Raw genomic sequence first — 24,902 nt, 5'->3', positions numbered from 1 at the left:
GGTTTACCCAATTCAGTTGCTCATCAGTGTACTGCTATGAGCTTTGTCGACGACGGGACGTAGACAGTCGCTGGCGTAGAAGAGAGAGCTAGCCGCAGCGCCTGTAGACCGCCCCCGCAGCAGCTGCAGCAGCGCCCCGGTAGCGCTAGTGGCGAGCCAGAGCAGGGTGGAGAGCGGCGCGTGCAGAGCGGCCGGCATGTTGCAGCTTCCTAAGGTTCAATAGTCTGCAGCCGCTGCCGCTGGCGCGGCCCAACAGGCCGCACAGCTTGTCCACGAGCAGCCTGCCCGAGAAGAACGGCGCCGCCGTCACGCCCACCGCCTCCTCGGCGCCCACCCGCCAGACCACCGGCAGCTACGACGGCGAAGGCACTCCGTAAGTCCAGGCTGGCCAGCCCCGCCCCCTCCCTGCCCCACGGTAGTAGCCGAGCTGCCGTCGCGACTCGCTGGGACTGGCGACCAGGCCGGTGGTAGTGCTAGTGGTAGCTCTAGTCCTGTGATGGTCACGCGATAGGACGGTGTGACTACCTCACTCACACAGTTGGGCACGTTTCTCCTGCTCGATCTTCGCTGCCACGTTCTTGGCTTGACAGTGTTAGCTGCAGACTGTATCTTACTACTTACATATTTGACAACATTTTACGCAGAGTTATTCGTAGGCACCTCCAGCGTTTAAGAAGACGACTACATTAAAACTACAAGACGTACAGAAAAATGACACGTATCAGTGGATAGTACATCCCTCCAACTTTCGATTCGTAATACATTTGGTGGAGTAGTTTAACTAGGGGCAGGTGTGCTCCGTATTGTCGCATCCAATAAGTTGCGCACAGCGAACAGATAGACGAAACTGATGGCTGTAGCGCCTTTCTAGGCGACTACCTTAAGACCCGTCATGGCCCGGTTATGGATTTATTCCAGTCTGTTATTAGTCCCTCTCCTCCTTCCTTCCCTCTCTTTCCATCACCTCCTCCACCTTTCTCTTTATATCTCATCCTTCACACTCATCCTGCTTATCTCCTTCTCCTTCCTTTCTCTGACCATCTCCTTTTCTTCCCAATGTCTGTCCTTTTCCTCCTTCCCCTTTGTCCGTCATCTCTTTCTCACTGCATCCTCTCCGTATCTATTCTTCACTCTGTCACTTTCCTTTCTCTGTCCACATTCTCCTCTGCCCTCTCCATTTCTCCCATTGTCTGTCAATATCACCCCCCTCCCCCATAATGTGCCCATCTCTCCCTTCCTTCTTGCTGTCTCTCCATCTCCTACCATCTCTCCCACGTTGTCACTCTCACCCCGTCCCCCCGATAACTGAATGGTCAGCGTGACGGACTGGCATCCTAAGGGGCCTGGGTTCGATTCCCGGATGGCTCGGGGATTTTCTCCGCTTAGGGACTGGCTGTTGTGTTGTCTTCATCATCATTTCATCCCCATCTGGCGCTCAGGGCGCCCAATGTGGCGTCGAATGTAGTAAGACCTGCACCAAGACGGCCGGACCTGCCCCGTAAGGGGCCTCCCGGCCATTGACGCCAAACGCTCATTTCCGCTCGCATTTCCACTCTCACCCACAGTATTTCATTGCTGTTTGTAACTAATATCTGTACCAAATTTTATTTCCATCGTTTCAGGGTTTAGGATGAGCTTCTCACTGTGGATTTGCCAGTATACACAACTTTCAAATGTATTCCATATATATTTAGTATATCTCACACGTATTTAGGCACATATTTCATCCATATCTCTAGCGAATTTTTCACTGCATTTTCATTTTCATGCAGCTTGTCGTTTATGGCACCGTATCTCCCGAACTGCGTGCTTTATAGTAAGTCTGCAAGTACTTCCAGCGGTATATATGGCTACTTCCTGCGAAATGGTTTGTGGATAGTTAGAAGTGAGGAAGTAATAAATTAAAACGTAACGTCATTCACGATGCGGCAGTTTTCCACGCGTCTCGGTATTTATGATGTTATATTCAGTGGTATAGCTGAATACTGTCTGCGAAATGTATCGCCAATACAGTCAGTTGGTAGTAAAGAAGTAATAAATTAAAACATTTTGCTTCATTCTGCAGTTCTGCTGAATGAATAGGGAAAATTATGTAAGCAATAAACGAGTTTCCTTTCATTACTTTTTTGAGGTTACCAACGAAAAAAAAATTTTATAGGCTGAAATAATTTATAAAGTTAGGTGTAAGTCTGTAAGTGCTCTCATTCTCAAATACCGGATGAAAAAGGTATGGGAATCCTCAGATTGTCAGCAACTCTGCTTTTTCGTCTCCAACCTCTTTCATAGGTTACCCCCACAGCGATGATTTCCAGACAATAAGTGACATGCGGACGAAATTTGGTTGAAATCGACCCATTGGTTTAGTAGGAGATGTGGAACATATATACATTCATTCATTCACACCTGCTCTATATCCATTTTTATAGAACGTATGGATTCAGCAGCTTAGTGAACGGCAAGCATGAAATTGATGCGGTGCCAGTATTTAATAACATTAATGTGAATTCATATCGTGCAGAAGTGCTTTACCCACTGATATGTCGCTGATTTCTGTAGTCTTGAAGTTATCGCACATTCGTCTTCTGAACTCTGAAGGCACCTATGAATAACTCCCTGTTTACTTCGACATACAACGTGTTCGTAAACTACACTGAGCTGCATTTTGTAAGACTTTTGTCGGATTAAGTCTAAAATATATATATATTCTACAATCGTACAGTCTTGAAAATGGCTGACGTTCCGCAACCGTATTTAAGTTTTAATGAAGGATGAAAATGCCTACAGTTTGCACAAATGTTATTGCACTTACCTTGTTTCGATGTCACTTAAGGGCATATTCATCAGAATAAGTTATAGTTAGTTGCACAGATTTCTTAATTAACGTAGGAAAATCACAACCGTAACTAAAGCCTTAAGTAGCAGTAAAAGTATAAATACAGAAAAGGTTTCGTAGATCCACATTGCGTGGAGAAATAGAAAAAATATATGAGCTACAATGCTAGAGTCAGATAAGTAAAAGATGTCTTACAGTAAAACCACGATTATAGGAAACCACTAGGACTGGTGTTGTCAGATTGAAAGGCTTCTCTACTGTTTTTGCCGCTACGTGGAAACATCGCACTGCGCACCACCTGTGGGTCATGAATAGCTTAGAAAATTAAGAAAACTTACGTTATAAATGAAAAAATGTTACAAAAAGGCATAAGCTTAGTAAAAGAAGTATAAAGATAGGTAATGTATGAAATATATAGGAAATGCTGTATAATGAAACACCAGTTGTACGCACCATCTGTCCATTGCAGATAGAATTAACACGCTTCAAATCAGTAGAATTAACATAGTAGGAATGACAGCTATGGACTAAAATAAAAACATTTAAAAAAGTAGGAAAACGAAGTCTGAGAAACGTGTGTAAATACCTTCAGCTAACGAAGGACCGAAGGACAGTATGTCAAACATTTGTCAACAACATTCTAAAGCCATGAAGGAAATTTCCATTTCTTAATTGTAGCTGTTGGTACAGAATGAGCCCGTCATTGAGAGATATATGCATATAACTTCAGTTCTTCAATAATTTCAAGAGTATAGTCTTTCTTTTCTCTTGTTCGATTCCCTGTGGTCTGTAGCCTCTAATAAGGAAATGATGCATAAAGAGCGAATTATGCATATTAGCACCCTTTATTCCTAATCAGTTCTCTTTATATCTGATGCTGATGGCTCTTCCGGTCTGTCTTATCTAATAATCTAGACAGGCGTCACAGGCCATTTTATAAGCCGCTGAATTACACAAGCACTAAACAAAGATTTCGAATTTATTTCAACATTTCCATTCTACAATCAATTTATAAGGCAGATTCTGAAATTTACTTTCTTTTTGTTCTGTAACTTCACGATATTTCACAAAATAACACCTCATTGTTTAAAGCTTTAAGTAACTGAAGTGCGAACGTTAAAATGAAATTTCAATCAAGATCTACATTTTCATAATCATGGATTTCCTCTTTTGGCATATACCACAAATTCTACAAGCACGTGACGTTAAAGCATTATGAGTTCTTTGTCACATTTATATCTCAAACTTTCACATTGTTTTTCCTTTCTTCCTAGAACATTCATATGTACTGTTAGTTTCCAGCATCCATCAATTGTCGGCTACCATGTTTTCATTCCATGTTTCCTGGTACCTTCTTTCCATCCTCTTAACGTTCAGGTGAAATCGTGTTCCTTGAACTTCGCTTTAATGCCCAGCTTTTCAGGGAAGTGGTAAATATGTGAGTATATGTCACAACCGAACTTCTTGAATCTTCCAAAATGATTTTGACAATCTTATTGTAATTTTTTATTGTTTTATTTCCCAGAAAGTTTTAAGTAACACACCTGACAGGAGCCCAAGCGCCATTTTCTCTAGTATTCATTGTATGCTCAAATTAATGGCCTTTCATTTATTTTGCAATCTCGGGACCAACAAAAATTCCAGCTTTCGAATTTTCTTGGACGATGAAGTGATCTTTCATGGAAATATCCTAAAGCCTTTACAAAGAGCTTCATCAAGTACAATTAGACATGGGGTAGTGGAAGCAATATTTTCTACAAGCGGTTCATGAGAAATATTTTTACTCCCATGTACTAAATATCACAGATTTGACCAATGCCTTACATTGCAAAGCTATATATTAGCCCAGATTCACCACTCACATGAAAGGCAGGGCATTTTCGTGTGACGAGGTTGTTGTTCTAAGAAAATTCCAATAACAAAAAATTAACTAAACTTTATTCTGTTATGAGAAAACTGCTTATCACAGAACAAATCCAAGAAAAGTTTTAAAGTCAGCAGGAAAAGTTATTGATGAACGCGTAGTTATTTTGAATCATCTGATGCCATGAAGACGTGTTATTTTTAAACTTTTCACTTCAGTAAGTTTAAAACTGCACTACGTAATAATAAATGGCTCAGCGGGGCCACAGTGGCCAGGTGTAGACGCTCTGCAAGAAATATGGTCCGCTACAAACTGATTTGATACATCAACAATAGCAACACATATTAAAGACACAGACGATACATTAAAAATCGAAGACAACCAGGATGTCCTACATAAAACTGAGAAAGTATAAAAATGGATATCATTAAAGAAATTGACATATTCATACATAATATAAAAATTTATATAAAATTCTAAATGAGAGAAATGATTTCGAAAACTCTAAACCGTTTTGTAGCGCTAAGCCACCTCTAATCCAACACATTTAAGACGTCCTGGTATAAAACAAACGACTATCCATCTGTTAACTTAGTGGATATCGTTCTGAATCAATTTGCAGTTGACACCCACGCACACGCTTCAATACTACCACATCCTTCTCACATTTTTCTCAGTGTGTAATGTTAACTTACGTCTGAAAAGGTCTGCAGAAACGCAGCCACGCCATTGGGAGACTGCTCAGTGATAAATGCAATGGTACACAACACGACCACTAACGATTTGGACCGCCGACATCAAAACGCCGCAACAACGAACAAGTATTTCTTTTTTTTTCTTTTTTTTGTCATCAGGCTTGTGGCTGGTATGATGCCACCCATGACAAATTCTTCTCTTGTAGCAATCTTTTCTTATCAGAGTAGCACTTGCAACCTATGTTCTCAATTATTCGATGGACATATTCCAACCTCTGTCTTCCTCCACATTTTTTACACTCTACGGCTCTCTCTAGTAGCATGGAAGATATTATCTGGTGACTTAACAGCTGTCCTAGCATCATATCCCATCTTCTTATCAGTGTTTCTCACATATTATTTTCCTCGCCAATTCTGGAGAAAATCTCCTCATTCCTTCCCTTACTAGTCAACCTAATTTTCAACATTCTTCTGTATAACCACAACTCAAATCCTTCTATTGTGTTTCGCTTTTCCGATAGTCCATGTTTCACTACTATGCAATGCTGTGCTGCAAACGTACATTCTCAGAAATTTCCACCTCAAATTAATACATATTCTTTATTCCAATAGACTTCTCTTGGCTAGGAATGCTCTTTTTGCCAGTGCTAGTCTGCTTTTGATGTCCTCCTTGTCCCGTTCGTCATGTGTTATTTTGCTGTGTAGGTAGCAGAATTCCTTAACTTCATGTACTCCACGACCATCAATCCTGATGTTAAGTCTCTCGCTGTTCTCGCTTCTGCTACTTCTCACTACTTTCGTCTTTTTTCGATTTACTCCCAAGGCTCATGAGACTATTCATTCCGTTCAACAGGTCTCGCAATTCTTCTGCAGTTTCAGTGAGCATAGCAATGTCATCAGCGAATCATATCGTTGATATCGTTTCACCTTGCATTTTAGTTCCACTCTCGAACCCTTCTTATATTTCCGTCATTGCTGGCTCGATACATAGACTGAACAGCAGGGGTAACAGACTAGATCTTTGCGTTACACCCTTTTTAATCCGTGCACTCCGTTCTTGGGCCTTCCACTCTTATTGTTCTCTCTTGGCTCTTGTACAAATTGTACATTATCCAGCCTACCTTACGTCTTAGCCCTATGTTTCTCAGGATTTCGAACACCTTAAACTACTTTACATTGTCGAATGCTTTCTCCATGTCGACAAATCCTATGAACTTGTCTTCTTTTTCTTTGGTCTTCCTTCTTTTATCAACAGCAACGTCAGAACTGACTCTCTGGTGCGTTTACTTTTGCTAAGGCAAATTGATCGTCATCTAACGAATACTCTGTTTTCTTTCCATTTCCCTGTATATTACTCTTGTCAGCAACTTGGATGCACGAGCTGTTTGGCTGATTGTGAGACAGTTCTCGTTCTTATCGGCTGTTGCAATCTTTAGGACGAAGTGGACGACGTTCTTCCGAAAGTCAAATGGTATATCACTCTTAAATTCTGATTCTAATACTTGATCCACTATCTCTTCTATGTGGACTCATGTTTATTCTTCTATCATATCAATAGAGGAGTCGTTGCCATCATAAACATCCTCAGTGTACTGTTCCCGTCCATTCGCTCTCTCTTACGCATTTAACAATGGAATTCTCACTGCACTCTTAAATGTCACTATTGCTTTTAACTTCAAAGAATAATGTTTTGACTTTTCTGTGTCCTGAGACTGGGTTGCCAAAAGTCATTTATTTTTTGATTTCTTCGCATTTTATTTCATTCCCAACTCAGCTGTATTTCTATATTCCTCAATAGCCCTGAACATTTTCGGACTTCGTTCAGTTGGTGTGCAGAGTCTGTAAGATTGGCGACATACCATTTGACTTACGGGAAAGAACAACCACAGAGTTCAGATGGTTGCAAGAGCCGTTAAGAGAGAGAATTATCGCGCAATCAGCTTAACAGCTCATGCATTCAAGTTGCTGATAAGAGTAATGTACAGAAGAATGGAAAAGAATAGTGAGGATGTGTCAGATGACGACCAGTTTAGCTTTAATTAAGGTAAAGGCACCAGATAGGCAGTTCAGAGGATGCGGTTGATAATGAAAGCTAGAGTAAAGAAAAATCAAAACAAGTCATATGATTTTTCGACCTGGAAAAAGTGCTCGACAATGTAAAATGGTGTAAGATGTCTGTAATCCTAAGAAAAATAAGAGTAAGACACATGGAAAGATAGGTAATATGCAACATGTATAAGAGCCTAGAGGGGATAGTAACATTGGACGAAGTGCTCAAATGAAAAAGGGTGTAAGAAACGGATATAGTCTTTCGCGACTATTTTTAAATCTATACATCGAAGGAGGAATGATGGAAATAAAAGAAAGCTTGAAGATTGGAATCAAATTTCAAGGTAAAAGCATATCAGTGATAAGATTCGCTGATGACACTGCTATCGTCAGTGAAAGCCAAGAAGAATTACAGTATCCACTGAATGGGATGAACAGTGTAATGAGTAGAGCATACGGTTTGAGAGTAAATTAAAAAAAGACGAAACTGACGAGAAGTCGCAGAAGTGAGAGCAGCGAGAAACTTAACATCGGGATTGGTGATTACGAAGTATATGAAGTTAAGCAATGCCGCCATCTATGCAACAAAAAACACATGACGGTCGCAGCAAGAAGCATAAAATGCATACTAGCGCTGGCAACAGGAAATTCCTGACCAAGAGAAGCCTACTAGAATCTAACATAGGCCTTAATTTGAGAAGGAAATTTCAGAGAATGTACGTTCGGATCTCTGCATTGTATGGCAGTGTGGAAAATCCGTGACACAAGAGAACAGACGCATCTTAGTTGTGGTGCTACAGAAGAATGTTGAAAATTAGATGGACTTATAGGGTAAGGAATGAGATTGTTCTCCGCAGAATCGGCAACGAAAGGAATGTTTGAAAATCACTAACAAGAAAATGGAACACTATGACAGTACATCCATGAAGACATCAGGGATTAGCTTCTATTGTGTTCAAAAGAGTTTCAGAGGGTAAAAACTGTAGAGAAAGGCAGCGATTGGGATACAGCCAGCAAATAATTGTGAACGTATGAGATGAAAAGTTGGCCCGGAGAGAAATTAGTGGCGGGCCACATCAAGCCTGTCAGAAGACTGAGGGCACGACAAAAAATGAGTAATATTTAGGAAACAGTGAAGTGGTGATCCACCATGCGGGAGTATGATATGAGGTGACAGGTGTTCCAATTGTGACACAGAGAGCTCCTGCAATATGTCCAGGAAAACGTCGATGTTCACAACAGACTCACTGAAAAAATGTAAATGTGCATGTGTCAATAGAACAGACTGATCTAGGAACTCGTCTTATTTCACAAATAGCATCAGGAGTTTTTGCTCCCCATTTACGGACGTTGTGTCGGTATCGTTTTTGTGTTAGATGAAAAGGCAAGTCATCGGAGAAACAAATATTTTCCGAAAAGTCATTCTTTGCGTCAATCTTTGCTAGCATACCCACTAAATACCGTTGAGAATTAGGTTTGTCTGTCGACTTTGTTAGCCGAAACCGCTGTGCCTTGTAGGCATAAACCATAACCTCTGATGCAAGACTTTGTGCAATACTGATCACAGTATTTACAACTCTCTAGTCAATGTGCGCATTCAGATTCTTAGAATCGTTGCGAACACCTGCCGTACCTTATGCACCTCACCATCGGAAACAGATGGATCAGCTACCGCTCTTTTGCAGGTGGAAGGCCCTTAGAACAAGACAAGGGGTGTACGGAACAGCCATCGACGTATTTCTGGAGCTGGACGTTGCAACAGTGCTCGATCAGCATCTTGAGACGCGGCGTTCTACCGTCGGCGGTAAATAGATTGCTGTAGCAGAATCCAGCACTTCTTCAGCCAGATACGTGTTGGGAGCCTATTGCCTGGCATTTCACACCCAGCGAGTGTAAATGTTTCCAGAAAGCTGGCAGAACCACTTACTCGGTGCCGTACATTCGACCGGCAGAGTCTGCGCCAGTCACCGAGCAGCTCCTCCTGCTAGGGATAGCTACTCGTGTACGAGCTAATCCTGATATTTTCGGGCTTTAAATTTAATTCATCGAGGTGAGGCCGTGGCGTGCACTCAACTTGGAGCATCTACACGTTCTTGCCACACGCGTAAGGTGGCAAACGATGTTCCCAGTTTGGTCACAGCTGTAGACGTTCTGTATGCGAAGCGTCGAATACTCTTTTTTATTGAGTCATCAGTGTTATGATTGGTTTGACGTGGTCCGCCACAAATTCCTCTCCTGTGCCAACCTCTTCATCTCGGAGTAGCACTTGCAACCTACGTCCTCAATTATTTGCTGGATGTATTCCAATCTCTGCCTTCCTCTACAGTTCTTGCCCTCTACAGCTCCCTCTATTACCATGGACGTCATTCCCTAGTGCCTTAACAGATGTCTTATCATCCTGCCCTTCTCCTTGTCAGTGATTTCCACATATTCCTTTCCTCTCCGATTCTCCTCAGAACCTCTTGACTCCTTAACGTATCACTTCAACTAATTTTCAGCATTCGTCTGTAGCACCACATCTCAAATGCTTCGAATCTCTTCTGTTCCAGTTTTCCTACTGTCCATGTTTACAGCCAGACAATGTTGTGCTCCAAAAGTACATTGTCAGAAATTTCTTCCTCAAATCAAGGCCTGTGTTTTAATATTAGTTGTTTTCTCTTGGCCAGTAATGCCATTTTCCAGTGATAGTCTGCTTTTGATGTCCACCTTGCTCCGTCCGTCACTGGTTATTCTGCTGCCTAGGTAGCAGAATTCCACAATTTCATTTGCTTCGTGTACATCGATGCTGATGTTAAGTGTCTCGCTGTTCTCATTTCTGCTACTTCTCAATACTTTCGTGTTTCTTCTATTTACTCTCAGTCCTGATTCTGTACTCATTAGACTGGTCATTCCATTCAGCAGATCCTGTAAGCCTTCTTCACTTCCACTCAGGATAGCAATGTCATTAACGAGTCGTTCTTGGTCTTCCGGTCTTATTACTTCCTCTTGAATATTGTACAAGTTGTATATTACCCTTCCCTCCCTATAGCCTCCTCGTACTTTTTCTCAGAATTTCGAACATCTTGCACTATTTCACTTTGTCGTACGCTTTTTCCAGCATGACAAATCCTATGAAATTGTCTCGATTTTTGTTTAGTCCTGCTTTTATTATCAACCGTAACGTCAGAATTGCCTCACTGGCACCTTTACCTTTACTAAAGCCAACCCGATCGTCATCTAGCACGTCCTCTTTTTTTACGTTCTTCTGTATATTATTATTGTCAGCAACTTGGATGCATGTGCTGTTACGCTGATTGTGTGATTCTCGCACTTGTCAGCTCTTGCAGTCTTTGGAATTGTATGGATGATACCCTTCCGAAAGTCAGTCTCACGTGAGTAGACGTTTTGTTGCCACTTCCCCAAATGTTTTTAGAAATTCTGATGGAATGTTATCTATCCCTTTTGCCGTATTTGATCTTACGTCATCCAAAGCTCTCTCAAATTCTAATAGGGGATCCCCATCACTTCTAAATCGACTCCCGTTTCTTCTATCAGACAAATCTCCCCCCTCCCCCCCCCCCCCCACCCTCATAGAGGCTTTCAGTGTACTCTTTGCACCTTTCCGCTCTCCCGTCCACTTTTAACAGTGGAGCCGGCCGCGGTGGTCTCGCGGTTCTAGGCGCGCAGTCCGGAACCGTGCGACTGCTACGGTCGCAGGTTCGAATCCTGCCTCGGGCATGGATGTGTGTGATGTCCTTAGGTTAGTTAGGTTTAAGTAGTTCTAAGTTCTAGGGGACTTATGACCACAGCAGTTGAGTCCCATAGTGCTCAGAGCCATTTGAACCATTTAACAGTGGAATTTCTGTTGCACTCGTAATGTTACCACCCTTGCTTTTAATTTTAACGGAGGTTGTTTTTACTTTCCTATGTGCTGAGTCAGTCCTTCCGCCAATCATTTCTTTTCCTATTTATTCACATTTTTTATGCAGCCATTTCGTTTTAGCTTCCCTGCACTTCCTATTCATTTCATTCCTCAGCAACTTGTATTTCTGTGTTCCTGAATTTCCCTGGACATTTTTGTGCTTCGTTCTTTCATCCATCGACTGAATTATTTCTTCTGTGGCCCGTGGTTTCTTCTCAGATACCTTCTTTGTACCTGTGTCTTTCTTTCCATCTTCTCTGACCGCCCTTTCAGATTTTTCCATTCCTGTTCAACTATACTGCATACCAAGCTGTTCCATATTGCTGTGTCTACAGCTTCAGAGATCTGCAAGCGTATCTCGTCATTTATTAGTATTTCCGTTCCCACTTCTTTGCGTATTGATTCTTCCTGACTAATCTCTTGAAGTTCAGCGTACTCTTCATCACTGCTACAATTTGATATGTGATCTCAATCTATATCTGCTCCACGGTACCGTCGCGTAACAAAAAATATTTTTGTTGAGCAAGCATTCTTGAGTCGTGCTCCCCACGGTGCTGATACGTCCTCATAGCTTCCCATACGAGCTACTGTGGAGTCAGAAAAAACCCTCTTAAAACACAGTCATCAGTCAGCCGTATCAGATACTACATTTTTTGACAAGTTACATACGTCACACCAGAGTAGTTGGTCGGGACGATAGTTCCTTCCCATACTATGTCCGAAAATTTCTTTTTATTTGTGTAGGAGCTCTGTGTCGTGGCGTCTAAATTGTTTACCATGCCTGTTTCACATGGAAAACTAAAAGAAAAGTCCGTCACATACAGAAGGTCAGTTTTTCGAAGTATAGTTTAAATTTATTAAAGTATGAAGCTGCAAAAATGATTAATGGGTACCCACCACTTAGAATTAGATTCAGGTCACGTAAACTGGGTTTTCCTGATTTACTACTGTTTTATTAGATGGAGAGAAGACTCTTGAGTAAAGCATCCACGATTCATGATCTTCCAACAGCGTTTATCGTGCACCAGATGGCGTGTAAAGCTACTACATCGACGAGGCTACCCAGTTCTTTGGGAGACGATCAGTTAGTGGGCATCAACCTGTTGATAATTTTAGGTATTAGATCTAAGCACTTGGCGTTTCAAATAGTTAATACGAGCAGCAAGCTTCTTTGCCTTTCTTTAAAAAAAGCTTTACTTTATTTATTGGGTTTCTAAACGTGCCCATAGAGTCATCTCAGCCCTGCACTGGAAATATTATACTGCAGTTTTTTTTTCTACAACTGAGGGCACACACTACTTTAATGCGTACCGTGGTGCGAAGTTACATATACTTATCGAAGTACAGATTCCGTCATAAAACAAATTTTCACGTACACAGTAGACTATGTATACTGAAGTGAGGAGCCGTGAGTTGGTAGCACCGGAGTGTCGACTGAATAACCGTGTCATCGTTGGACGTAGAGAGAATTTTGAGTTAAACTAAGTTATATCGAATACTGAGATTTTTGAAGTGGGATAAATGTGAAATGGAGATAGGAAGTGAAAATGCGATGAAATAAGTATTTTAATTACGGTAATAAATTCACGCGCAGCTAATGCAATTACAAGGTAAGAGGAACTTTACGTCGATTTCAAGTGCCTCAGTTTTTTAACAGTCGCGCTCGCGTGGCGAGATATGTTAATTACCTGTAACTGGGTTTAGTTTAAGATTCAGATATTTTCGGGAGAAATATTCCAGAATGACATTCAGCAAAGTAAAACTACTTTTGTTAAAATGAAGAGAGTGGGAACGGATTGGAATTTTTTAGGCTGAAATTCTTGGCTTAAAACAGTGGCATTAATTACAAGAGCACAGCGTTAATTATTAAGTATAACCAAGAACATCCATAATCTATTAAGTTGAAATAAGTACTGGTTTACACGGTTGTAGAAGATTGAAACAGGGACATTGGATTTGTAATAGGCATAAAATCTCAACTTTAACTCTTACCTTTGGTGCCGATGCGGAACTTCAGCACAAACCAAATCATTTCAGATGAACACTAACTAAAATTACTACTAGTGAATAAAGATTCTAAAGAGAGAGAAAATTACTTTAGCCCCTCCAGTCCTTACCAACCAGTGCTTTTCTGCTTCTCTCGTGACAAAAAACAGAAGTTTTTACTTTATATATATATATATATATATATATATATATATATATATATATATATATATATATATATATATATATATGGTGTTACAAAAAGGTATGGCCAAACTTTCAGGAAACATTCCTCACACACAAAGAAAGAAAATATGTTCTGTGGACATGTGTCCGGAAACGCTTACTTCCCATGTTAGAGCTCATTTTATTACTTCTCTTCAAATCACATTAATCATGGAATGGAATCACACAGCAACAGAACGTACCAGCGTGACTTCAAACACTTTGTTACAGGAAATGTTCAAAATGTCCTCCGTTAGCGAGGATACGTGCATCCACCCTCCGTCGCATGGAATCCCTGATGCGCTGATGGAGCCCTGGAGAATGGCGTATTGTATCACAGCCGTCCACAATACGAGCACGAAGAGTCTACATTTGGTACCGGGGTTGCGTAGACAAGAGCTTTCAAATGCCCCCATAAATGAAAGTCAAGAGGGTTGAGGTCAGGAGAGCGTGGAGGCCACGGAATTGGTCCGCGTCTACCAATCCATCGGTCACCGAATCTGTTGTTGAGATGCGTACGAACACTGACTGAAATGTGCAGGAGCTCCATCGTGCATGAACCACATGTTGTGTCGTACTTTTAAAGACACATGTGCTAGCAGCACAGGTAGAGTATCCCGTATGAAATCATGATAACGTGCTCCATTGAGCGTAGGTGGAAGAACAAATTAAAATGAGCTCTAACATGGAAATTAAGCGTTTCCGGACACATGTCAACATAACATCTTTTCTTTATTTGTGTGTGAGGAATGTTCCCAGAAAGTTTGGCCGTACCTTTTTGTAACACCCTATATATACAGGGTGAGTCACCGCTGGATATATTTCGTAAACCACATCAAATACTGACGAATCGATTCCACAGACCGAACGTGAGGAGAGGGGCTAGTGTAATTGGTTAATACAAACCATAAAAAAATGCACGGAAGTCTGTTTTTTAACACAGACCTACGTTTTTTTAAAATGGAACCCCGTTAGTTTTGATAGCACATCTGAACATATAAACAAATACGTAATCAGTGCCGTTTGTTGCATTGTAAAATGTTAATTACATCCGGAGATATTGTAACCTAAAGTTGACGCTTAAGTACCACTCCTCCGCTGTTCGATCGTGTGCATCGGAGAGCACCGAATTACGTAGGGATCCAAAGGGAACGGTGATGGACCTTAGGTACAGAAGAGACTGGAACAGCACATTACGTCCACATGCTAACACCTTTCTATTGGTCTTTTTCACTGACGCACATGTACATTACCATGAGGGGTGAGGTACACGTTCGACGGGCGTTTCATAGAACGTAGAGGACGCTTTCAAATGCCCCCATAAATGAAAGTCAAGAGGGTTGAGGTCAGGAGAGCGTGGAGGCCACGGAATTGGTCCGCGTCTACCAATCCTGTAAACATTGGGGGATGGCTCACTGCTAAGTATTGGACGTCCGTCTGATGAAGACATTACAGGTAATTCTCTAAATGTTCAGTAATCTTTCATAATTCATTTGCCTAAACATGAGGAACGTACTCCTACATGATGCCTTTGGGCCTTAGATTCAAGGAGTGCACCACAATACTAACGAAAGGAATAAAGATAACGCTTAAGTACCACTCCTCCGCTGTTCGATCGTGTGCATCGGAGAGCACCGAATTACGTAGGGATCCAACTTCGGTTAAACTACATAATAATAGGATGGCGATATTGCTCGCTTTGACAAGGAACTATTTCTCGCTACTTCCTTTTCTATTATCCGCATCAAGGGGGGTTCCTTTAGATCTGACCCATGACACAGATTCAGATCCCTTCGGCAACAACCGGGCTAACTGGTAGTGGTGGGACAAAGAGATCCCCATTTGGAAATAAACTAGAAGTGATTTCCCGTTACGGTATTTGCCTTACATCCAATGGAAATCTTCCTAAAACGTTGGTTGGAAGCGGGGCATTGGAACAGTTTTCTGTTTATTTCTGGGACATTGTTGTACACTGTCCCATAATAAACAACTTCTTGTGTGTACGTGTGTTTGTGTGTGTTTGTGTGGGAGAGAGAGAGATAGAGAGAGAGAGGGGGGGGGGGGGGGAAGAGAGAGTGAGAGAGAAAGAGGGAGAAGAGAGAGTACAAAATTAGTTTACTGTGTCTTATACTGCGACAAATTTTATCAGATAATACGTTCCATTAATGGTGCTCACCTTCATGGAAGACCCATTTAAGTCCACACACGTTAGTAACCTCGCCCTCCACTACTTGAAGCGATTCTACAGGATCTCGCACAGCCGGCCGTTGCGACTGAGTGGTTGTAGGTGCCTCAATTCGGAACCGCGCTGCTGCTACAGTCGCAGGTTCGAATCCTGCCTCGGGCATGGATGTGTGTGATGTCCTTAGGTTAGTTAGATTCAAGTAGTTCTAAGTCTAGGGGACTGATGACCTCAGATATTAAGTCCCATACTGCTTAGAGCCATTTGAACCATTTTGATCACGGACAGATGTATCTCCCGACGAGGCCCTAGAAGGTACCAGTAGTAAATAGGTAGTCCATCGCCGTGAGTGCTGACGAAATTCGTCACAGAAAAAAAACACTGTAAAATGTAGAAAATAGTCGTTCACCAATGTGTCACTACGATTAATTCCTTACCGCCGTGCTGTCAGTCGCGTTAAGGGGACTAGGAACGCCCTATCTCGACAGTGTTAAATTTAGTGACTTGGCTTCCCAGCACTTCAAGAACCACTCTAGCCATTGACATAAAAGTTTTAAGGACATTAATTAAACTGTATGTTCTCGGTCTACTGACAACAATAATTGCATTTCAGCCACTGCTTTCGGAAATATAATTTTTTAATTAAACGGTTAAAATTTTGTGTCCTTTTTTTGTACATTATCGTAAATAATTTTAATCAAACATAACTTTGTGTTCTTCTTTTAGTTCAGCAGACTCAGGATATGTGTGTTATTACTCCCTGAAAATTTGAATACTTTACTCAAAGTGGTTTATGAAATTTAGGGAAAAATGCAAGAGAAAATGTAAATTTTCAGGAACGGCTTCCTAAATTTCAAAGGACTGTAACTCATCTAATATATGCTTAATTTTTTATTTTTTGTCACTTGAAGCACCCTGCACTATAATGTATATCACCCTCTTGATCATTTTCCAAGTTTTTTCTTCTTTTCTTCTTTCTGGTTTCTTAGTGGCCAACTGTGCTGCATATTCTGCTTTATCAATGCGAACCTTGCCCATACGTTCAAGTTCTCTGATGCAGTTTGCTCCAGGATTAATTCCCATATCTTGTAGCACTTTCACCCTAGCAATGCAACCGTCATTAAAAGCAATAACAGCATCACTGACCCCACACTTTAGTGCTTTCATTCCTATAAAAACGTTTAATGGTAAGCGAGTCCATATAAGATTCTTGAACGACTCATAGGGATTTTGAGTCTGACCATGCAGACACTTCTTCAGTAATTCAGGATTTGCCAGGTCTCTGTAAATAAGTTTTATGATATCCATGACTGCTGCTGGGTTGGAATGTTTATGGATGTATGAACTGTTTGAGAATTGGGCGTTGTGGTAATTGCACCATGAATCAGGTCCAGCAGGGCAAAGGTGGTGAACTGGTTTTTCACCAGTTGAAAGTCTGTGGAAGAAGGTACCCAATACTGCCTGCTTCATTTTCAACAAATCCTCAGTATCATTCCTAGGAAAAATGATAGCACTTCGACATACAAAGCATTTTTATACTATGAAACGATAAGAAACTGCTTTTGACAGTGCTACCAATACCAACACCATGTTGTAGCGATGTTCTTGTGTTACTTTGACAGGAAACGATGTTTCTATTACTGGGCAAGAAAATAAAAGCATGCCATACATTCACCACGATAATACAAACTGAAAGAGAATGCAAATGTGACGCACCAAGACGGTAACATTGAGATGACAATTCGTTGAAATTCATGAAAAAGTTTACATTTTTGTCAAAAGACGAAAATAAAGACAGACTCTTGTTATGAAATTTCCCCTCTTACAATCATAATAAAGATTTGCGTTTTAAACGCCATAGGTTGCTGTACGAATCCGTGATCTACCACTAGAGAACAAGAAGTGCAGAAGAGACAGCTGTTGTAAGCACTAACTCCACTGCCAGTTTCACCTCGTCAAACTTAGTATACTAATGTTGTTCCTTCCAAATTTCTTCTGTGCCCTAACATAAGGGACAAAACGAAATTGCTTCTTTGAAATGGATACTGTCGATTTATTTCTACATTCTGGCCCAACCTGTAATTTCCGTCAGTTTCTAATGACCATGTTGCTGAACGAGCGTAAAAATGTTTCTTCTTTATCTTTCGTTCTGGAAACACAAGTGCCTAGTTTTAGGTCAGAGACGGTCATCAAATGAGGGGACTGACATGGCTTTTGTTTGAAATATGTGAAATGGTTATCACCCGAGAATTTTTTTAACTTAATGTATGCAAGGTGTATCGTAAGGTATGTGGCAAAGTGCGGTGGTTGGGTACGATGTGAAAGTATTTTGCTAATACATGTATGTTCGAAAACGCTTATTTTACATGCTAACACCTTTGAAAAGTGGAAGAGAACGTCGGCAGTTCGGACCTCATCAGATTGGCTACAAATAAGTGAGATAACTTGCATGACCTCAGCAAACTCCAGCTTAACTGATTCACAGGAGGTGCTCGGTACATCTTGTACATCGGTTGATGATGTCTTGGCCGAAGCCATGGCGCCCTAGCTTACCGTAACTGACGCCAATACTTTTTCATTTCTGAGGTACATGAAATCTTTGAGTACGAGACACTCCTGAGATCACGACAAGATCTTGTGGCGCGAATTCAAGTAGCAGCTGTAGTCATTTGTGGCACGTCGAGAATCTTTCCAAGAGTTCAGTAAGACATCATCAGGCGATGAGCAAAATGTATAGACGTTGATGGCTGTCATATTGAACACCTTCTGTAAGTGAATTAATCTGGTATGTACTGACAGTAATGTACATTGACTCCTTTGCTCCTTGCCTAGTTTGTGTGACAAAAATTGCCTATTTCCTCCTGCACATTTCACTTACACTATCACGCAAAGGCAGCGTTCTCGTGGGACCAATCTACCAACCACCATGACTTGTAACATTTATTTCGATACTAGCTGTAGGTGTTCTTTCACTTTGTTTCCGAGACGAATCTTTGTGTAATAAGTGAGGAATTCATTTTACAGACATTTTCGACATCTAATTTACAGTTAGGTTATGAAGACAACTGCGGGATCTAGTCCTGCTGTGCTCTAGGTGCAATATTGGAAAACTGCATGTCGGGATAAAATTGTAACTAATACCTTTGTGACAGGTCACACATGTAGCCTTCACACATCGATGATACTGTATTACACACTTTGACATACACATACTAAGTCTTCGTGTTTTTGTCTGAGGCAAACTATGATAGAAACTATTTTTTTAAATAGAACCAATGCCCGATTACAACCAACGTTTTCAGTAGATTCAGTGGGTTGTAAGGAAAGTGCCATATCTGGAAATACCATCCCAAAAAATCATTATTGCGAACTTCAATCCCCCGTTTCAGTTAGCTGTGATTTGACTGAAGCACGCAGTGTTCCGTAACGGTCCGGAACTCAAAAAGCCCACCCTGTCCTCTAAGGATTGGCAGGTAAGTTCTAATGCCAGAGTATTATCTGCAGTGTTGCATTTGTGTTCTGCTTGCGCTGTCTATTGCGCTCCATAATGATCAACAAAATTGTTCTATCCTGATTGGATGTACCGGCATTTGCAGTAGAAATTTATAGCGCGAATCAAAGTTTGCCATTGAGTTATACATTCCTATGTAGCTCTTCTGAAGTTTCCGAGACGTTGAACCGGCACCGGTGCCTGTCAGAAACTTAATTTTAATACAGAGTGTCTATAACGTCCATTTATCTCTTTAAAAGAAACTAGGAATCTATTGAGGGTAGAGCGTCGTAGTATTTTGTAACACATTTAGCAGCGCTCAAAGTTTTTTCCTCTTTTTTTATGCCAGAATTTCGATGTGTGACCCAGTCATCGCTCTTTCAACATCAAGGTGATGTTCGAGTTCTTCCCACATGCGGGTCAACATTGCAGCATCAACACTTCTGATTGCCTTCATTGACACATGTGCGAAGGTAACAATGTCATACAGTGGTGTCGTGTACATACGATCGTTGGCGTAACCGTCAGGAAAAAGTCTAATAACGAAATGGGTTGTTATCCCCAAAACTGCAGCTTCGCCTCATCTTCATTATTTGATAACATAATCTCTCCTTATCTTTTTTATCGTTACTACTTTCGTCATATTACTTCATGAGCTCCCCTATTATCAAACGATACATGTACGTATATACGTGACCATCAGTGTATCAGTGGGCACCAAAGGATTTTAAAACACCGTTTTGATGTTTCTGAGAGTTACTTATTGAGGAGTTTTATTGCCTTCTGCTACCGATTGTTTGAGGGTACAACAGTCTTGATATCAGATGTCAAACACCACAGCTCATTACCCGACGACTTCCATTGGTCGCTAATCGTGATGCCAGCGTACAGCAGTTGACGTTAGTAGGACGAACTTGAGAATTTATTAGTACGCTTGTCCAGACAGTAGAGTTAATAGTTGTTTTCGTATTGTGTTCTCCTTTGCACGTTTCATTCAAGCGCTCTGCGACTAGCGAAGAATTGCAATGCGAAAAGTACACGACGCGGGGACGGTCAATTACTTCCAAATTACAATTTGGAATCAAGTACCGATTTACTAACTTCGATAGCATTGTAATTTAGGGAACTGGACGAAAGCGAAATAAGTTAAATTGAATGAGATTGTGCTCTTTACGTTCCTCACTTGGAAATAGTAATTCGTGTCCATTGTCTATAGTGTGGATAGCCTTTCACCAACAAATGGATAACGCTGTTGTTACAACCATTTCAAATACGACTACATTGTTCGCTTACACTGTGAATATATAAATGAAAGAACACTATTTACTAATACAAATCCACATTCCTTCTTCAGCTGTACAGAAGTAAAATAACCGTACCATATCAGCGACACCCGAAATACTGGTAATCGTATATTTTTAATGGAGCTTAAGCCAACAGACACACATTTGTCACATTTGTGCGAAATTGAGAAAAGCCGTTTAAACTGTATAATAACATTGTATGGGCGTCATTGTTGGCATTGCTATGTTATATGATGCAAAGTGATTGCCAGACAAGACACTGATTCTGTAATGTTATATTTTGCTATCGTAATTAATTATTAAATGGTGTAAACTGATCTCATTTTAAAAAGTACATATAAAATACCTTTTTATTCACTTTAACATTATCTTGATTGTATACAATACTTACAATACTACATTTCACAACGCTAATGCGCCATTCTATAACAGTAATCAGTATCTGACAGACCCTCAATCGTCGGCTTGGGTATTGTTCTTCATAGAAAAGTCGGGGTAGGTGTGGCAGAAAACACTGGAGTTTTTCCAAGTCCTTGGAACGATTTCTTGTGCTATCAGAAGCAAAAGGTGGAAAAATGCTGATAAGAGAGCATCACAATCCCTTATCTTCCAACACTTCGAGTTTCTTCAGAAATTCTTGTCTTCCTGTAGAACGCCTGCCACCATAACATCAAGGATAGTATTCCAATAGCAGCTATCCCCCTAATAAGAAAATTCTCTGGTTTCGAACTTGTAAGAGTTACCTCTGTGACGTCATGCATGTTAAACAATCGGTCCTTTTAACATAGTACCCTTTATTACAATGCCGAAATACCTATCAGAGGATAAAAAAAATAGTGTCCTCTCACAGGAAAGTAGTGTTAATTTTTTTTTAATCTCCCATAATCAGTCAGTCTGCTGAGAACGTGAATCTTTTTCTGAACTGAGCAGTTGTCTGAGAATAGACGAAGTTCGGTACATTCTTATAGTACATCTTTCGTATACTCCTTTATAAATAAACACACTTCAGTTGAACTATTTTTGCTTTCACCCTTATGGCATACATTTATCGTACTTGTGTCAGGCATTTACTGTGTACGAAAAACACATTGACAGGCGACGTGCCACTAGAAAGTATTAAATGATATGCGCCATCGTCAGTACTGCTATTTATGCTTTATTTTCAAACGGATTTTAGTCACAACTAATGCCTCTTCACTTTAAAACGTCTGGTCAATGACTTACGTGTATATAAAAATAAAATTGTTTTTAGAATTCTATAAAATGCACACCAACTGACGGACTAATCCCCTGTAATGTCAGTCTGTAAATTGCGCACTTTTAAATATATATTATTCAACTGCTTAATACCGAAGTTACACTCATTACAAATACTTCTGCGTTGTTCACTCATACGTAGCTGTCGAGACCTGAATGTTATTCACCTTCATGGGAAGTAGAGCATTTATACGTACAACTTCGTAATTCCTTCGTCAGCTGAATAGAAGTAAAGCAGTTGTGCCATTCAGCGACACCAAAATACTGATATGTTGCCGTTACACTTGCGGCACAAAGACTACAGTACGTAGAGCGAAATGATGTGCCTAAAGTGGCATGAGGAATGAAACAAGAAGTTGCGGATTTTAAGCTAATTTCATGAAATAAGATCGTGAATTTCGGAAGATACAGTTAGCAATTAACTGTCAGTTTCCTCTAACAGTAACACTAATATTCTTCTAAAATAATTCTGAAAAGAGGAAGAGACATAGTACAAGCTGAGCTAGAAGTAAGGGAAACGTCCGTGGATTTTTTTTTTCGGGGAAACTAGCGTGGTATCTGCCTTGATTGGTTTAGGTAAACTACCGAAATCGTAAATAAGGATGACCGAGCGGTGGTTTGAATCTTGGTTCTGCGAGAGAACTAATGCTCTGTCCCTTTTCGTGTGAAAGACATGGAACATTAAATTACATTAATTTGTGGATAGGTAAAATTTTGTGAGAGTAAGGTATAAAACAGCCTGTGAACCACACTCAGGCTATCCTTTTCGAGAGCAGAACCAGCAATTGTGGTACTTATGGCATGAACATTAATTTGTACGATATCTAAGTTTTAAAATTAATCCCTTGGGTACTTCACGGTGTCTTTTCTGTCCCATTTTTCACCAGTAATAGTTAAGCATTTCTATGACAGTGTTAAGCGGATCAAACAAATCCATAATTACTCGAGCAAGTAATTAATAAACTGCTCCGGTCATCCAATTTTGTAAAGGCCAAGAGCGATAAAGAGTAATGAAGAGCCGGTCGGTCGAGAATTGTGAAAATGACAGCTCTTCTGTAAGAATTAAACTTTCTCAGCATTCGCCCAATAAAAATTTCTGTCCTCGTTCTCATAAAAAATATGTTTACGTGGTCATTCAACTGCAAATCGCTCTAAATTTATTTAACAGTTACGATTACTTAGCGACGTTTTTGTCAATATCGATCTTGCTCCGTATTTAGGTGCGTTAAATTATATTCGCCTTTTGAGCGACAACAGTCATTCCCTGAAACATGTTGTGGACATTTTAAAGCTACAGCAGTAGGTTTCTAATGATGCAAAAACTATGAACTCTCTATTTCTCCCTGTTGCGTACCGTTTGTTCATTGACAGAAAGGATTCATGTTCTAGTGGTGGCGGAACGCAATTTTATAGAAAGTTTGTTATTGGTTCGGAAGGCTAGGTGAATAGTTACGGCTTTAAAAAGTGCATAATGTTTTTTGGAGATCCTACCAAGGTAGACTGCTGGTACGTGTCTTATTTTCTGTGTCGGCGATACATCTCGAGTTAGGCATATCTCGCTATGTTTTGTGTCCTGCTTTGGTGTTTTACATTTGTAGTATAATTTTGTGATTATGTTGGGGTCAAAAACATTTGTATAGGCTATATAACGAAGTATGCTAAGTTCTTTTTGAATTGCTGGCTTTTCTAATGATAGGTTATTTAATCTATCAATCACTGAATGGAAAAATGTTAGTTCAGAGCCATTGGATGACAGGAATTGGCATTTATAATATTGACAGAATTGGTATTTTTCTATAGTTATCACATGTGTGGCCAATTCATGTCATCCAGTGGCTCATAAACTAGCATTTTCCATCCAATAACTAATAGAATGAAGAACCTACCATTAGAAAAGCCAACAATTCAAAAAGAACTTAGTATACTTCGTTATAAAGCCTACAGAAATGATTTTGGCCCCAACATAATCACAAAATTATGCTTCAAATGTAAGACACCAGAGCAGAACAGAATAGATATCGAAAGATGTCTGACTCGAGAAATATCGTCAACACAGATAATAATATACCAACACTCTACCTTGGTAGAATCTACAACAAAATCAAAGCACTTTTTAAAGCCACAAATAGCAGCTAGCCTTTATTCAGTTCAATGATCAATGCAACGGATATATTCTTTGCATTTATTCCACATAGAACCATTCTAAATAATTATTGCGACAACACGATGACGTGTAAAACACCCAGACTGAATTATGTAGCTACTCCCGATCCCGAAACCGCTGGGGTATTTATCAAGGCCCGGTCGATGGTGCCTCTCTCGAAAAGAACGGCTTTACTCTGTTATCACTCATCTTTATTGCATCCTTACTGTCCACCGTGCGAAGTATTTCAGGGTCTCTTTAAATAAACTGAGGATGCCCACTTCGTGAAGCAATAGAAGTTAATTCATTCTCGTGATGAATGGATCCTCTATTCTATTGTAAGCCTCGCGCCAGTTCGTTCATTGGACTCATAAGTACTCGACCAGGAACGTTGCTCAATGGTGTCGAAAATACTCAAAAAACTGGGAAAGCTATGTTGTGCGAGTTGCGAAGCACGATACGCAGAAGAAATGAAACTTTGTGCAGGACTGGACCCCTCCTATTGATCACCAAGGACTTGGTAAACAAAGGCAGATAAATATGATGCCATCCATTCTTTATGAAATGCGCTTTCAAGCACAATTGCTAATCGCGGAATGACAGGCCTGTACTGACATGATTGTTAGTGCACAGAATTAATTACTAAAGGCTATGTTTATTTCATTACCTATATCTTGAGTCATACCATATCACTCAAGTTTCTCAAACATAGTGGGACATTTAAAGCATGATGTATGAATGAATTAATTAATTATGTGTTACATCTTGTGCGATTTTTACCGCCATAGTTCCGCGATTTCAGAAGCGATACGTATCTCCTCCTCTCGAAGACTTCCCTGTCTTGATTTGTGTGTTTGGCAAGGATGCGATTAGTGTTTTTCGTCTTTGCTTTTACTCCATGACAACCGCTTTTAATCCAGGTTATCAGATTAATGATTCCGTTAACGCCTTTTTTTCGTAGCTATTACCCTCA

General features: G+C 40.4%; 1 protein-coding gene across 1 annotated transcript in view; it reads left to right on the top strand.

Moving 5' to 3' along the window:
* Positions 1-24,902, top strand: part of LOC126204156 (uncharacterized) — a 1,030,415-nt gene that overhangs the window by 145 nt on the left and 1,005,368 nt on the right. Inside the window, exon 2 of the mRNA XM_049938564.1 lies at positions 206-373. Within this exon, the coding sequence (XP_049794521.1) occupies positions 206-373 (168 nt within the window). The remainder of the gene's footprint in view (positions 1-205; positions 374-24,902) is intronic.

This window comes from Schistocerca nitens, chromosome 9 (assembly GCF_023898315.1).
Source record: "Schistocerca nitens isolate TAMUIC-IGC-003100 chromosome 9, iqSchNite1.1, whole genome shotgun sequence".
Classification (NCBI taxonomy): Eukaryota; Metazoa; Arthropoda; class Insecta; order Orthoptera; family Acrididae; genus Schistocerca; species Schistocerca nitens.
The sequence above is the reverse complement of the archived record's forward strand: the minus strand, read 5'-3'. Positions and strand labels throughout refer to the sequence as shown.